The sequence below is a fragment of the Tigriopus californicus genome, chromosome 6 (assembly GCF_007210705.1).
Source record: "Tigriopus californicus strain San Diego chromosome 6, Tcal_SD_v2.1, whole genome shotgun sequence".
Classification (NCBI taxonomy): domain Eukaryota; kingdom Metazoa; phylum Arthropoda; class Copepoda; order Harpacticoida; family Harpacticidae; genus Tigriopus; species Tigriopus californicus.
The window spans coordinates 1,375,523-1,388,830 of NC_081445.1; the positions used below are offsets into that span (position 1 = coordinate 1,375,523).

The 13,308-nt window shown below is 41.8% G+C and overlaps 2 protein-coding genes across 2 annotated transcripts; both read right to left on the reverse strand.

Moving 5' to 3' along the window:
* Window positions 1-845: 845 nt before the first annotated feature.
* On the reverse strand, window positions 846-1,969 carry LOC131882798 (uncharacterized). Its single transcript, XM_059230061.1, has 3 exons — window positions 1,694-1,969; window positions 1,483-1,621; window positions 846-1,055 (listed from the first exon to the last, which is right to left on the reverse strand). Exons 1-3 carry the CDS (start codon window positions 1,862-1,864, stop codon window positions 880-882), a joined length of 486 nt encoding a protein of 161 aa, XP_059086044.1. The 5' UTR covers window positions 1,865-1,969; the 3' UTR covers window positions 846-879.
* Window positions 1,970-3,487: 1,518 nt separating this feature from the next.
* On the reverse strand, window positions 3,488-7,653 carry LOC131882797 (uncharacterized). The gene is made up of 4 exons (XM_059230060.1): window positions 7,297-7,653; window positions 5,525-5,681; window positions 4,974-5,126; window positions 3,488-3,865 (listed from the first exon to the last, which is right to left on the reverse strand). The coding sequence occupies exons 1-4, from the start codon at window positions 7,324-7,326 to the stop codon at window positions 3,699-3,701; spliced, it is 507 nt and encodes a 168-aa protein (XP_059086043.1). The 5' UTR covers window positions 7,327-7,653; the 3' UTR covers window positions 3,488-3,698.
* Window positions 7,654-13,308: the final 5,655 nt, after the last annotated feature.

A 13,308-nucleotide genomic window follows, 5' to 3' on the forward strand; every position in this document is an offset into this window, starting at 1 on the left:
AACAACGCCCTCGACAAACAAAATTGAGGAGGTCGGAGCGCAGTCTCTGGCATTTCAATCTTTATTTTGTTCTTGATAAGACAAACGTTATGCTTATAAAATTAAATAGCTGATCTTAAGATATTTCAAGATTGACATGAATGGGCAAAACTGAAAAAAAAAATAATTAATAATCCAAGTTCTCGTGCAGTTGCATTACACTAGATTAACAGGATGTACAAGGGTTTTTAGTAACGTGCTTGATGGACACAAATGAACGTGAAGGTTCGATTGCTTAACCCGACATATGAACCGGTTCTTTCCTTAACGTTAGACAAACATTTTTTATGTTAGCCTTCCTTGGAAATGTTTTCATTCTCGTTATTTTTGACTGAATATATAACTAGGTACTATTTTTTCTCTATTAAGGAGCTATTAGTAGTTCTTGGACTGAGACAAAAATGAGATTACCCAAATACAGTTTGTACAATCACTTAGTGGTAAGGCAGAACTAACATTTTCATACTACAATTTGATGGGAAATGATGATCGCAATATCTTTGATGCGCAATCCAGTAAACAATAAAAAGAAAAAGGTTACTTAAGTCTTAAAAGGAAGTCACAGGTGTTGGGAATTTTACCCTTTTAGGATTTGAAATGTTTTCCAGAACAGTTGGTGATATATTCATTCTGTAACAATACTTCATCAATAATTTGTTCAGTGAACATAATCTAGATAAAGCCTGGTCTGATACAGTGTGTCCTCTTTTTTATGTTATGGTGTCTGAAATTAGAGAAAGCAGAGGGCGCTACCTCCGCCCAATGAAAAGGACAATACACGGCTGCTTAAAAGCAGCAGTCCCAAATAGATAAACAGCAGATATGAATTTATTTTTCAATCTAAAAGACAATGCAGTCTCCAGGTTCGGAGACGATAAAGGAGGTCCCGTCCAGGAACACGTTCTCAAAGAAGCACTCGGCCGTCTGAACCACTGCAGTGTTGTTGGGATTAACAACTTGAAATTTGATGGAGTCGATTTGGGCGCCGTCAGTTCCTCCATGGTACAATCCAACCTCTGTAAAAGAGAACTGCATTGTTTTAATTCAGGATTAGGCGAGGAAGCGCTGTAACCACATAACTAAAATGTGATCCTATTTGGAAGCCTTTGATTATCTGTCCCCACCCTTTTTTATATCAAGGATCTATCAAATTTGTACCCTGCAAGTTTTGCCTACAAGCGACTCGTATATTTCTCTGTTGCGTTAGCAAAATTTGTATTTCCAGTTACTTTTGTAATTTCCAGCCGTCACAAAGGGTTCATTTAAGATTTCCATCGCATTTCTTTCCAAATTAATGTTGGGGCTTTGTTATCGTTCATGATATTAATGATTCTATGGGACTGAGTCTTTTTCGTGACTTGAACTACCCACTAACAAATTGAAACCGTCCAGCTGAATAGAGTTGTGAGTGGCATTCCCCATTATTGATCTACAATCACTTACGGACATTACTGTCGTCAATTGGTCCAATGTCAAATCCATCGCAATCTCCGATGCCCGCTCCACCAAAAGTGTAAGCACCACAATCATCAAAGACATTGCCCAAATGACTGGTGTAACAGCAGCCATTAGGTCCACAAATCTAGATGAGATAATGAAATTGTGCTCATGGTTTCTGAGTAGTCGGAAAGTCACGTCTGTTTGCAAGCCTTACTTTGGTGGCAATGTATCCAAATGTGGTCATTCCACATTGAGAGCAACAAGCCACCACCACACCCACAGTATCGACCAATGCTGCTTCTTGAGCTGCTGTTGTTTGAATCACAGAACAACTAAGTAGAAAAGCCAGGATGACCGAAAGTGCCACAAGTTTCAGGTGAGCCATTTTAGATAATGATTTGTAAACTGACGTTGGCAACGGATGACTTGAGTTTCGTTCACGTACTGAGGATATGTTTGAACCCTAAGCTCCTACTTATCGTTTAGGGGGTCATGGGTTCTATTATGCGTATACTTGTGATGATTCATAATTAATTGTTTGTCCAGGTAAGATTAATGCCAAATAAGTGCAATGGATTATTCACATTGACTGATGGACTCTGTCGGGTTAGTACAAAATCCTGCGACTCTGATATTATTTCACGTTTGTCTCCATCTATTGGAGCATGTCAAAATATTACAATTGAACAAATCCATTGATGTGAACGGAACTTTCTCAAGGTTTCCTGCTGACATGAAAGGAATTTGCACAAACAGCTTTACCTGTTTTTCCGCGATTTCAATAGTAGTTGATGCCTATTGAATAAAAAACATCTATTGGCATTTTTCCACGAATGCACATATTGTTTGTAATGATTTAGTGATCAACTGATTTATTGAATATATCATAACATAATTATACACATAATTAATTCACAACAACCAGTGTCTAGATTCATGCAAAATCGCCAATAAGTACTTTTATTCGAATTCCAATTAAATTTAACCATGGGTAAAACCTAATGATTTTGATGCTTGATTGACGGTCAAGGTAGTACAAAATTACCCTGATATTGGGTGTCTAGCTAGCATCAGCAAAAATTACGGTTATTTTTTCAAATGACAGATATCCAACCAGAATTTCAATAACTGGTTCCGATGTGTTTAAAACTAAAAAACAGAGAGACACCTGTTCTTGGCCTAGCTCAGATACCTTGCCACTATCCTGGCTCGAAATGAGAGTATCGTTTGCTCATACAGCCGATTAATTAAATCAGATGACAAATTTTTGATACTCCTTGTCTACATTTTTAAAAGGAACGGATTACAGTTCCACTCACTCTGGCCAAAATGAGCAATTCAACACTCAACCGTTCCTCGTCAAATAAGGGATTGCTGCATGCCTGAAAGATAGAATGGGCATTTTCCCCAAAATATACCTAATGTACGTACCTTTTCGAAACAGGAACGAATTACGGTAATTTCGTTATTCCTGCCCTACTTTTGCTCCCTACAACCGGGTCAGCTATTAGCTTTCTCTCTTTGCTTCACAAAGAGAAATGAGGACATAATAAGGTCTGAAGGGCTGGCGGAGAGAAATGAATCTTCCTTTTTACTGGGTTGATCTGGATAAGTGGGCAAAAATGCAAGACCATGCATGAACAACTGGAATATGGACGGGGACGCTTGGTTTGGGAATTAGCTTTTCGCGATTGAGTAAACGCATTATGTTCTTCTTCAAATGCGAATGATCCCAGGCTACAAAAATTACTCATTTCAATTTTCAGCTTGATCGAGCGACTGGATCAAAAGTTATGCCGTCTAAAAAGGCACTGCAAAGCTCTTCAATGAATGAACGAACTAATTTTCAACCTTATCATCCCCGTCCATACTCCAGTGGTTCATGGACCATGTGAAGAAATATAAAAGGAAAACAACTGGCCAAAACTTGATTTAAAACTTGATAAGTCTTCCGAGCTCGATTTTAGAAACCCAGCAAGACCACCATTCATCCTTTACGAACCGCTACCATAACTGAATCAGTGTTAATACTCCCTGATTCGATGCAGCGTCTTCGAAAGCGAGTTTCATTAGTCTCGAGTGAAACGAGAATGCGAGAAGAGCACTTGAGAAATCTCATTACAAAAGGCCCGGATTAGTTTCTCATGGTATGTTATGCATCCACAGAGAATGTATTGTATTTCAGTTGCAGCTTCATCGATTGGTTGTGTTTGGTGTTATTAGACCAATTGCTCTCGACTTCCATTTTGGACCTTCTCGGAATAACCTCTTCGTTGACGTAGATCGTCCTCGGGGAGGTCGTCGCACAGACTCAAGATCGAAATGGCCTCGGATTGGGCCAAGCTCTCGTTGTCGGCCTTGAATTCCTCGCGAAGTTTGTCCAAAGCTGGAAGGAGGGCTATTCTTTTATTGCTGTTAATTCAATAGTTCATTTTAAGAAGGTGGATAATACAGTTGTTTTTGGAAGAGAAACGCTCAGAATATGCCATCAGGGTTACCGGTTAGCACGTACGATTGAAGATTCGAGGTTCCTATTAAAAAAAAGATACTCTCACTCCCTTTTTGTGTTATTTCAAGCAAACGAATCCGTAAAAAGGATCGATAAGCGACGACGTCATTGTTAATGGTGCTTGACATTAAAAGATGGAATTAAGCTAAGTACATACCATAACATAAACCGACCATGAGACAGCTCACTTCAAACTGTTTTCCCTCTTTAATCTACTGAACTTTTACTCACGATTAAAAAGAAGGAAAAAAAGCACAATTTCGGGACGGCACAAAAATGAAGGGAAGACGGTTGTATTTTTTGAAGACATTGATTGTTATGACCCAAGTATGAAAAGTGTTTGCCCCCGTGTTTCAAAATAAGATTCAAAATTCTTTAGTTGGGCTCCATACGTAATCAAAAAAAAAGAATTTTGTCCCGCCAACGTTATTGGCCTAAAGCCGAATAAACGCACCTTTACAAAGGCACGGTATTCCACCTGAACTACTAGAAGACATGAGAAGAACATAAAAGCTAAAAAGGTAGTGGCCATTCGCAAACACCGATTGAATGTTTTAGTGAGGTATTTGGATCGGATCCTTAGAGGGACACCTCCGATGTTGTCTGAGATTTATCGTTCTTATCGGTTTGAACTAAAGGTGTAATAACCAACAAATCACACTCATTTCATCTTTCATCCTTGCTTGTTTGAGGGTCGGCAATTTATCTGGTCTCTAATTCCTTTCAACGCGTCAAATGTCGGTGTCCAATAGCTTTGAAATAAATGGAGTTAGTCTTCTTAAAGCCCATCAGAAGTGGGTGTTCCAAACGTACTAAATATTTGAAAGCCCGACCTTTGGTTAATAAAGTCAGATGCTGACTCATGAACTCTTCTCCGCCCTCTCCCCCATCAACCAAGAAACAAACGTATTAATAGTAGTTACAGTACAACTTCACGACTCATGAGTCATGAATGAGCGAGCAGTTGAAGTGCATTCGTTCGTACCTCTTCGATAATCCATCTCATCGAGGTCGGCGGCTTTGAGCTCCTTGAGCTTTAGTCTAAAGTCCTTGAGGAGAGCCCGTCGTTTGGCGTTGGCTTCGATCTCAGTCTTCGTCCTGGGAATACGGACTCGAACAAAGCAGGAGATGGTACAAACTGGAAATAGTAAACCATGAATCAATACCTACATCAAGTACATGTGCCATACGGGCATGTGTATAGGGCATGTCAAGAGAAGGACATTCAAGGAAAAATGTGGTCCGGCACCCTGACTTTGTGCATTTTGGAGAGGGAGAACTAATACAAACATCACAGTCAACTCGCACCATATCAAATTGGCTTAATACCAGTATGCGATTTGCTTAGGCAGGCAGGTAAAATGGAATAAATGTCAAATTTCAAGGGATGCACAGTGCGGTTTAGCTGGGCATGTTGTCTTGGATGTTACTCCATGGAATAACGTCAGTTGTTCAAGAACGCGATCACTTGACAAGCCCTATACGAATTGTGTCCGTTGTCCATGCCGTGTACTTTGAGATGGTTGTGGTACTGACTTGCAATCATGAAGGTGACGGAGATGATGAGGATGACATGCCAAACTCGAAAGGAGCCCGAGAGATGGTCTTCCAAAAAGCGATCCGTGTTGGTGAGGACATTCTGAACCACATACTTCATATTTAGAGCGTCTTCAGACATCTCCCCAGTTCCAGACTGAAACGTGCATGCAACCAAACATACATACGTACATAAGTGAAGCTCAGTGTTAATCAACACGGAGAAATAAGGCCACATTCCGACCCAATTGCTTATTGGGAATAAAGTGAACTTTTTTTCTAGAAATCTTGGCAAATGACTAAAGCTGGATTCTTGGACACAGTCGTCTCCCCTCCTCTCGTCTCACACGTCTCACCACGGTGGTCAAAAAACCTTTTCAAGTATTGAGAGAAATGTGCATATCCCTCTTAACAATCTTCTTCCTTGCAAAAATCATACGAAGTAATTTTGACGTGATTGATTTATTGAATTCTGGCTCAAATTTGACGCTCATATGGCTAAAAGTTAACAAGATTTGTTGGGGTATTTCTGTTGTACTTCAAAAAGACTTTTGAACCACTGTGGCAGTCGTCTCAATGGTGAGACGAGAGGGGTAAGCTGATCAACGAAGAATCCAGCTTAAGATGTTAGTTCAAAAAGCTTTTGATTCGGCCAATCTCTCACAAAACAAAACTTGAGCTATCGCAACCCACTCAAATGAGTGCTTTCTACTTTGTCATTCCTTAACTCTAACTAAAGACACCAAATTTTTGCCTACAGTTGACAGTAGGTCTCTTCCAATATAATTTGCCCCTGCTCTCAGAATCTCTGAAAGGAGCTCAACAATTTCCCTATGAAGCAGGTTGCAAATTCTTAACGGGCTAGATGGCGCTCTTTGCATTTATGAAAGGTCACATCACCATCTTACTATGAACTAGCCAACAATTGTAAGTGGCCCTGTTACCATCATCTTCTATTTACAATATTTCTACTAATGGTGTCTCGGGTCAAACAAATCCAATTCCCAATTTTCGACCTCACCTTGTGGCTGACCAGGTTAAAAAAGACACTCAAAACTCCGTTAGTTCATAAGCAGGCTCCAGTTGGCTCAAAATCAAATGATCGGCAAATTCAAAGGACCCAAGTATCAAAGTGGACACGAAATCAAAACCGCTTATGCTCTATATTTTTGCTACTGATTGCCTGCCCCCTTTTTAAAGCGCCATCTATTGGTGAAACTTTAACAGTACGATTAACAAATGTGGGCATTCTTTAATTATTATGTATGTGACCAACATCGTTCAACGAGAACACAGCGCGCAAATAGGGCTCACAAATCTGAACGAGCAAGTCTGCACTCCTTGGCCCAATTGACTATACAGTAGAAGTGTTTTGTTATGGAAATGTGTTAGTCCGGGGGTTATATAATAGTAGGAGGATGACTCGTGAAAACGGAATAAGCATTGGGAGCAATGATTGTCCAAACAAGCGTTTTCGCTTGGAACTCATGAGGAATGGAACAAGGTTGTTAATTGAGGCCTGTCCGTTTCAGAGGAACCCATTCACTTTGGATGCTTGTTTTTGTCATGAATGAAGGAATGGAAAGGCGCAAATGAGGGGAACAAAGCTTTTGTTGGCAGTACATTGTTTATCCCCTTTCTCCTTGGCCTTGAAGGCCGTTATATTTGTTGATTGGTCACGTACTACTTGAAAGCGGTTGGGCCCGAACTCACTACGTACGTACAAACAAACATACATACATACGACGTTGGAATAAAGCGCTTTCTCTTACCTCAGTTTCGTTCTTTTGACAAGACACCATGTTCCCATTGGATCAACTCACTCTTCTAGGCCACTGTTTCTTGTTCCATGTTCTGAATCAGACCTTTTCTGAGGGAAACATTAGAACAACCAAAAGTCAGGAATGCCCCAAGGGATGGATGACAAAGCACTACCTCTCCTTATTCCTCAACCAACATGAAGGGCTGACTTGTGGGAGGGCTCCACCCATTTTGGGATAGCTAGATTTCTCTTTGGGAGCAGAACTCGAGTTGCTGCGGTCTACATAAGGAAAAATACTCATTTTCTTTCCGGTTATTAATGCGGCGTTCAATTCATCTGAAAGAGAATACGGAATTCAGCAATTGTACGTACAAGAGGTAGAGAGAGCTTGAGATTTTCCTCCAGTTTTGACGCCAACGATCTGAAATTGGATCTTGTTTTTATGAGAGGGATCTACGGTCGAAGGGTTGAGCTTCGCCGGGTTAGCAAAGCCGGTTATACACCATCAGCACATTATAAGTCCCTCTTTCAGTATGTACGTGGGTGCCATTAGCTTGTTCCTTGAGAAAAGACCACTTTTTCAGATGTCTAACATTTTCGAAATTGTTCATCAAATGATGTGTCCAAATATATCTCATGTAAATGCACCATAACTGACATCGTCCACCACTTTAATTTCAGGTAGCAACAGTGCAGTTTCATTGCTTCTTGTCAGTTTAAAATTGGCCCAGTGTGTTGCTGTTGTTGTTGTTGTGGTTGCTTTTGTTGTTTCTACTGTATTTTTTGGGATGGCCATTATTGCTGGCACCCGATTCCAATTGCTTCGGTTGTCATTTTAGAATTTAAAAGGGTCTAAAATATCAGAAATCCCTCGCGTTTGTGATGAGTATGCAATACCTGGAAGCCAATAAGCTGATGAACTCATTGTTTCCAAGCAGAAGTGATCCAGACATTCTCGTCAACAAAACAATCTCGGACACATCCAGCATCATCCATATCCCAATGTCCATTGGCCAATCAAAAGGCTCACTCTCAGGAATCTAAATTTGACCACTGGCGTAGAATCAACGCCTTACGCGAGGGATCCTGACCAGAATTTAGCGCCTCCTTAGGAAGAGTCTCAATTGTGAATCTCTCAGACAGCTTGTCGCCCAGAGATCTGGCGTGGAAAACGAGAGAAAAGAGAGAGAGAGAGAGAGCTAACAATGATCGTGCCTCCTCAAGAGAGTGCATTCATAAAAAAGTTTCCTGTTGCAAAAATGGCAGAGTTTCCTCCTGTATGTGCTTGTAATTGGCCTGCAGCTCAGGGGGCAACTGGGGTTTCAAGCAATGCACCTTGGCCAACGTCATCTAGACTCTTGGATGCCGACCGATGTATTAGATCGGTTGTCAGGTACGATAAAAAAACGTTTGCCTCCTCCTCCTTCACGCGATAAGGATGAACTATCAGACGGATGATGATGAGGATGATGATGCTTCCAAAAACCGAACCCATGGACAGAAGTTGAAGGGTTGTGGTGGTATTGGAGCAAAGCAACGAGTGACGCAAGGGTCGAAGTACATTCCCATACATCGCAAGACTCTCTAGGTCAAATGATCAAACTGGTATTTTTCAAGTACTATCGCGTCCGATGCATACATGGTAGTTTGTTTGTACACATGGGTTCGTGGATCAACGCAATTAGTCAACTTGTAGAGCTAATTCTTTATTGAGGAGGCTTTTTGTGGAGCCAAATTTCCCACGTCTTGGCGCTGTTGTTTCTCCACCGACGGTCCGACCGGCGAATGGCGGCGCAACGAAGGGTTTGACAGATCGTCTCCGCGCTTCTCGAAAAATCTTCGAGCAATGCTGCGAGGAATCTGTTGTAACCTGCTTTGGAGATGGCATCATGTCTTCATATGTCTAAAACCAGGGATGCCAAGACTCGAGATCGGGTGTCTACTACTTCCCTTGGTACAATCAGGATGATTTCAAGCCATCCTTCAGCGATCTCCTTTCTAGTGTTGGGGGGGCTGAAAATAGAGCCCCCCAGGTGTTTGAGCCCAGGTGGCAACCCTGTGTGCGAGGAGTTGCTCTTTAAGCGGGCCACTTGCACCAGAAAAGCTATAAGAATTCCTCGGAAGAGACTTTTCAATCCAGAAACACGTGAACATTTGCCGTGAAAAACACACTTCCTCCTCCCTCGACTGCTTCCCCTTACACACTCACTCACCCACTCACTCATCCCTCGACTCATTCTTCGCTCACTGATTCACGAATCAGGCAGACACCGATCGACTGCTGATCCAGACAGAGAAGAGGAGAAAGAGAGAGAGAGAGAGAGAGTCCTCCTCATTTGATCGCCACAAGAGCTCGTTCAACTTTTAAGTGCGTCTTAAATTTCTCTGACCCAGGGATGCATCAACCCACAAAGCTCCTGATCCTTGGCCTTCTGGGCTTGATCTTCATCTCCACCATGGTGCACGCTTATCCCCGACACGCACCTCCAAGGTACGTACGGGGTCCCCCCAACCCCCATGATTGGTACTACACTGGACTTGAGATAATCGACAGGATTGGGAGTACCGTTGGAGGCCAGATCAATGAACTTTTTCGGGTCAGATTTGACGAGGATTGTTGCATCGCCTTCACCTTGAAAGAAAATCTCCCTCAGGCCAATTCTTCGATAGGATTCTAGCTCTTTCCTTGGACATTGGACATTGACCTCCTCCTCCTCCTCCTTCTGCCTCGTTCTTGTTGGTAGTAATCAGAGAGACACACACACATACTCACTCACTCAGTCAGTCACTCAGTCAGTTAACCACTAGAGTTTCACATAGGAAAGAGGCAACTAGCAGGAGACACTATGGTTCGATTTGAAAATCACACCATCATGACTCACAATTTCAAGAGCCCTCTCACGAGTCATTATTCAGGCTTGACGTCCTCGCTGCAATGGAGTGTGCGTAACCTAACTCTGAGGTGGTGTATTGTGCAGGAGGGGATTCCCGGGGAGGATGGCGTATACTGACTGTGTACACGTTGCGGCCTGGAATTGGATTGGAATTTAATCTTTCTTTCTTGTGGAGGATAGACATGTATGTAGTCCAGTCGCAATGCATGGGAGCACAAATTCTTGTCTTGAATTTTATTGCTTCGAATAGAATGCGTGGCGCTGGCTTCTACCAGGGCAGGGGATGAAGACAGTTCCAGATGGAATTTGTACCTTTCGGAATGCTCGAGCACATCGAATGTTTAACACCACTCTAATAGATCGTATTTATTTTCTCATTTAGTATGACCGTCAAGCCAGTGGACGCTTGGCAAACATCATCCGGAATGAGAAACCCGCTTGCGAGCGGAATGTACCCTGTGGGTGGGCTCTATATCATACCCGATCATCCAGTGCACTCCGACCCATTTATGAATACACCAAAAACACTTAGTAAGTAATTATACTTAAACTGATTTGCTATTTGGACACACACCCTAGCATTGATGTATTTGAGCTCTCCTTCACACCAAAGAGGTTCTGTACAGTTCAGGCAAAAGACATTAAAAAGCCTCTTGGGGAAAACTGATGATTGTAAGATGAACTCAATCCCAACCCTGTCTACTCATCGGGCTTGAAAGGAGAGACAAGATGATGCCAATTGAAAACAATCAAAGCAAGTGCTTAATGAAACTTCTCAAATATTGTCTTCAAAGGTTTCAAACAGAATCAAAAACAAACGTCTTGTAGCCCTCTTAATGTGAAATAGCACAGTTATTTTGACCCAAAGACTAGCGAAGTAATCAAACACTTTTGGCAAAGGACTCTTCTATGACAAGAGCATATGCCTTTTGGTATCGCTCAAGGGTTCTACTCACTCAACTCAGAGATATCTTGGTTCAAGCAAGACAAGCTCCTTGGCACAACAAATATGCAAGCATGTTCTCCACATCTTGATCAAGTTTTTTTTCCGGACCACAAGAACACCTTATTTGACGGCGACATTGCTCCTTGTAAATGGTTGTATGGAGACGTTTAGGCAAGCTCTGGCAGGTTCCTTTGTGTGTTGGTACCAGTGTCAGCGATGCAGGTTTGGAGCTTCAAACATTTTTTGAGAAGCTGACCCTTCTGTCGCATTCCTATATGAAGAAAGGTCAGCTTCTTTAAGACCACTTCGAAACGCCAATCTTGCATCACTGGCATTGGCAAGCAAATTTGTTTGCTGGTACTAGCGCTTGCCTAAATGCCTAAATAGCGCAGAACTAGGATGAAAAGGCAAATTGATCAGAGCATAAAAAGAACAAAAATGTTCCACGGAACAAAAAGAAACGGGCATTGGAAATAAAACAAAATCCAAAGGCTTTTCCGAACCATCTTCCGCGGGGTATTGTGGTATTGCAACAAAGTAGGAGGTATTAAAAATGCCCTCATCATCAAGTAAGTGTCAGTGTAAAAGTGTAAGTGGTCCTCCTTCCCCCCCCCCCCACCTCAAAGTACAGGGATCGACTTGAGGCGAGTCAAAAAGAAGGGAGAACTGCAATTTCAGGCATGCATGCATACGCCGCCCCATGAGTCACAGTCCCTTTTGTTCTTGAAACCATGGGGATAATACCGAATAGGTTGATCATATTTGCCTTTCTTTTCAGCTGCCATTGTAATCTGAGCAGTAAGTGTGTCTACAAAGAGACACGATCGGAAATGAGGGCATTCGTCTTCTACTGTCGTGAGGACGACAACAACGAGATGTACCAATTTCCGGACAACACCACGTAAAGTGAAATACTGACCAACCCAAAAAACAAGACGATCAAATTAATTTACTCAAGTTGAGTTGCCCTTGTAATCATCCCCTTGTTAATCCTTAACCCTTCCCCCATGCCTTCTTTTGAATCAGTATTAAAACGAAGACCTTGAGCCAACACACACTCACACATTCACCAACACAGGCACGCCTCTATACTTAGATGAGCACTTGCGATTTGATCGCCAGTCAACAACAACCCATCATCACCATGAAACGATGGTTGGACATGGCTTGGATGCCGAACTAGCCATCATCATCATCATCATCATAGTCATCACCACCAGCACCATCAACACCAGCTCCACCAGCACCAACACTAACACCGAAACTAAAACCAACATCATCATCATCCCCGCGAGAAACGAAAATTGGCAATATGATATTTTTTTTTTTTGGATTCAAAATTGTTCGCCCATTCTTGAAAACAAAGTAACGGAACGCGACGAAATCTCTCCCTCCCCAATCTGTCCCTTCCTCCCCAATCTGTCCCCAAAGTTAACCACGCCGCTTCAAGTGGTTGAATTGGAACCACTCAATATCGTACCTGAGTTAATTTTTTCTCGACCATATCTATATCTATATATATCTATACATATATTTGACGGCTAAATAAAGATGAACGAGAAGAATTGTTACAAACATAAGTTTCCATTGCATCCAACAACAACAACAACAACAAACAAGAACGCAACAATGACGACGGAACATTTCTTCACTCTTGACCATGGAGAATGATGATGAAAATAAAGCTTCTATTGTTCTTTGGCTTGTTTTCCACGCGTTCATCTTTTTTTGTTTTAATTATATTTAGGAGAAGGAAGGAGACTGACCATTTTCCTCTTTCACATCCTTGTCCGGTTTCAAAACATAGTTTGCACCTTGTACATACAGAGCTTCCAGGTCATGGGAAATTAATCTCTCTAATGCACACAAGGATATATATCAAAAGGGATAACTAGATTAACCTGGGTTTGACACGACTCAAATTATGGCACTGTGGAAAAGCAGAAAGTTGTTACATTGCAATTTTTCAGACATCGACTTGCAATTCTTTTTTTTGCATTTTTTGTTTTTCAGTTGCGATATTGGGTCGCTTTTGTCATGGTTTCAGGCGATGAAGAGAGTATTGCTTTTTAGCATTCGTCAGAGCTACAGGAACTGAATTGTAGAATTGGCATACAAACAGCACTAGAACAAGCCCCCAAAAAGGGACTGCATCCCGACCAAAATGAACACTTAGTGAGAT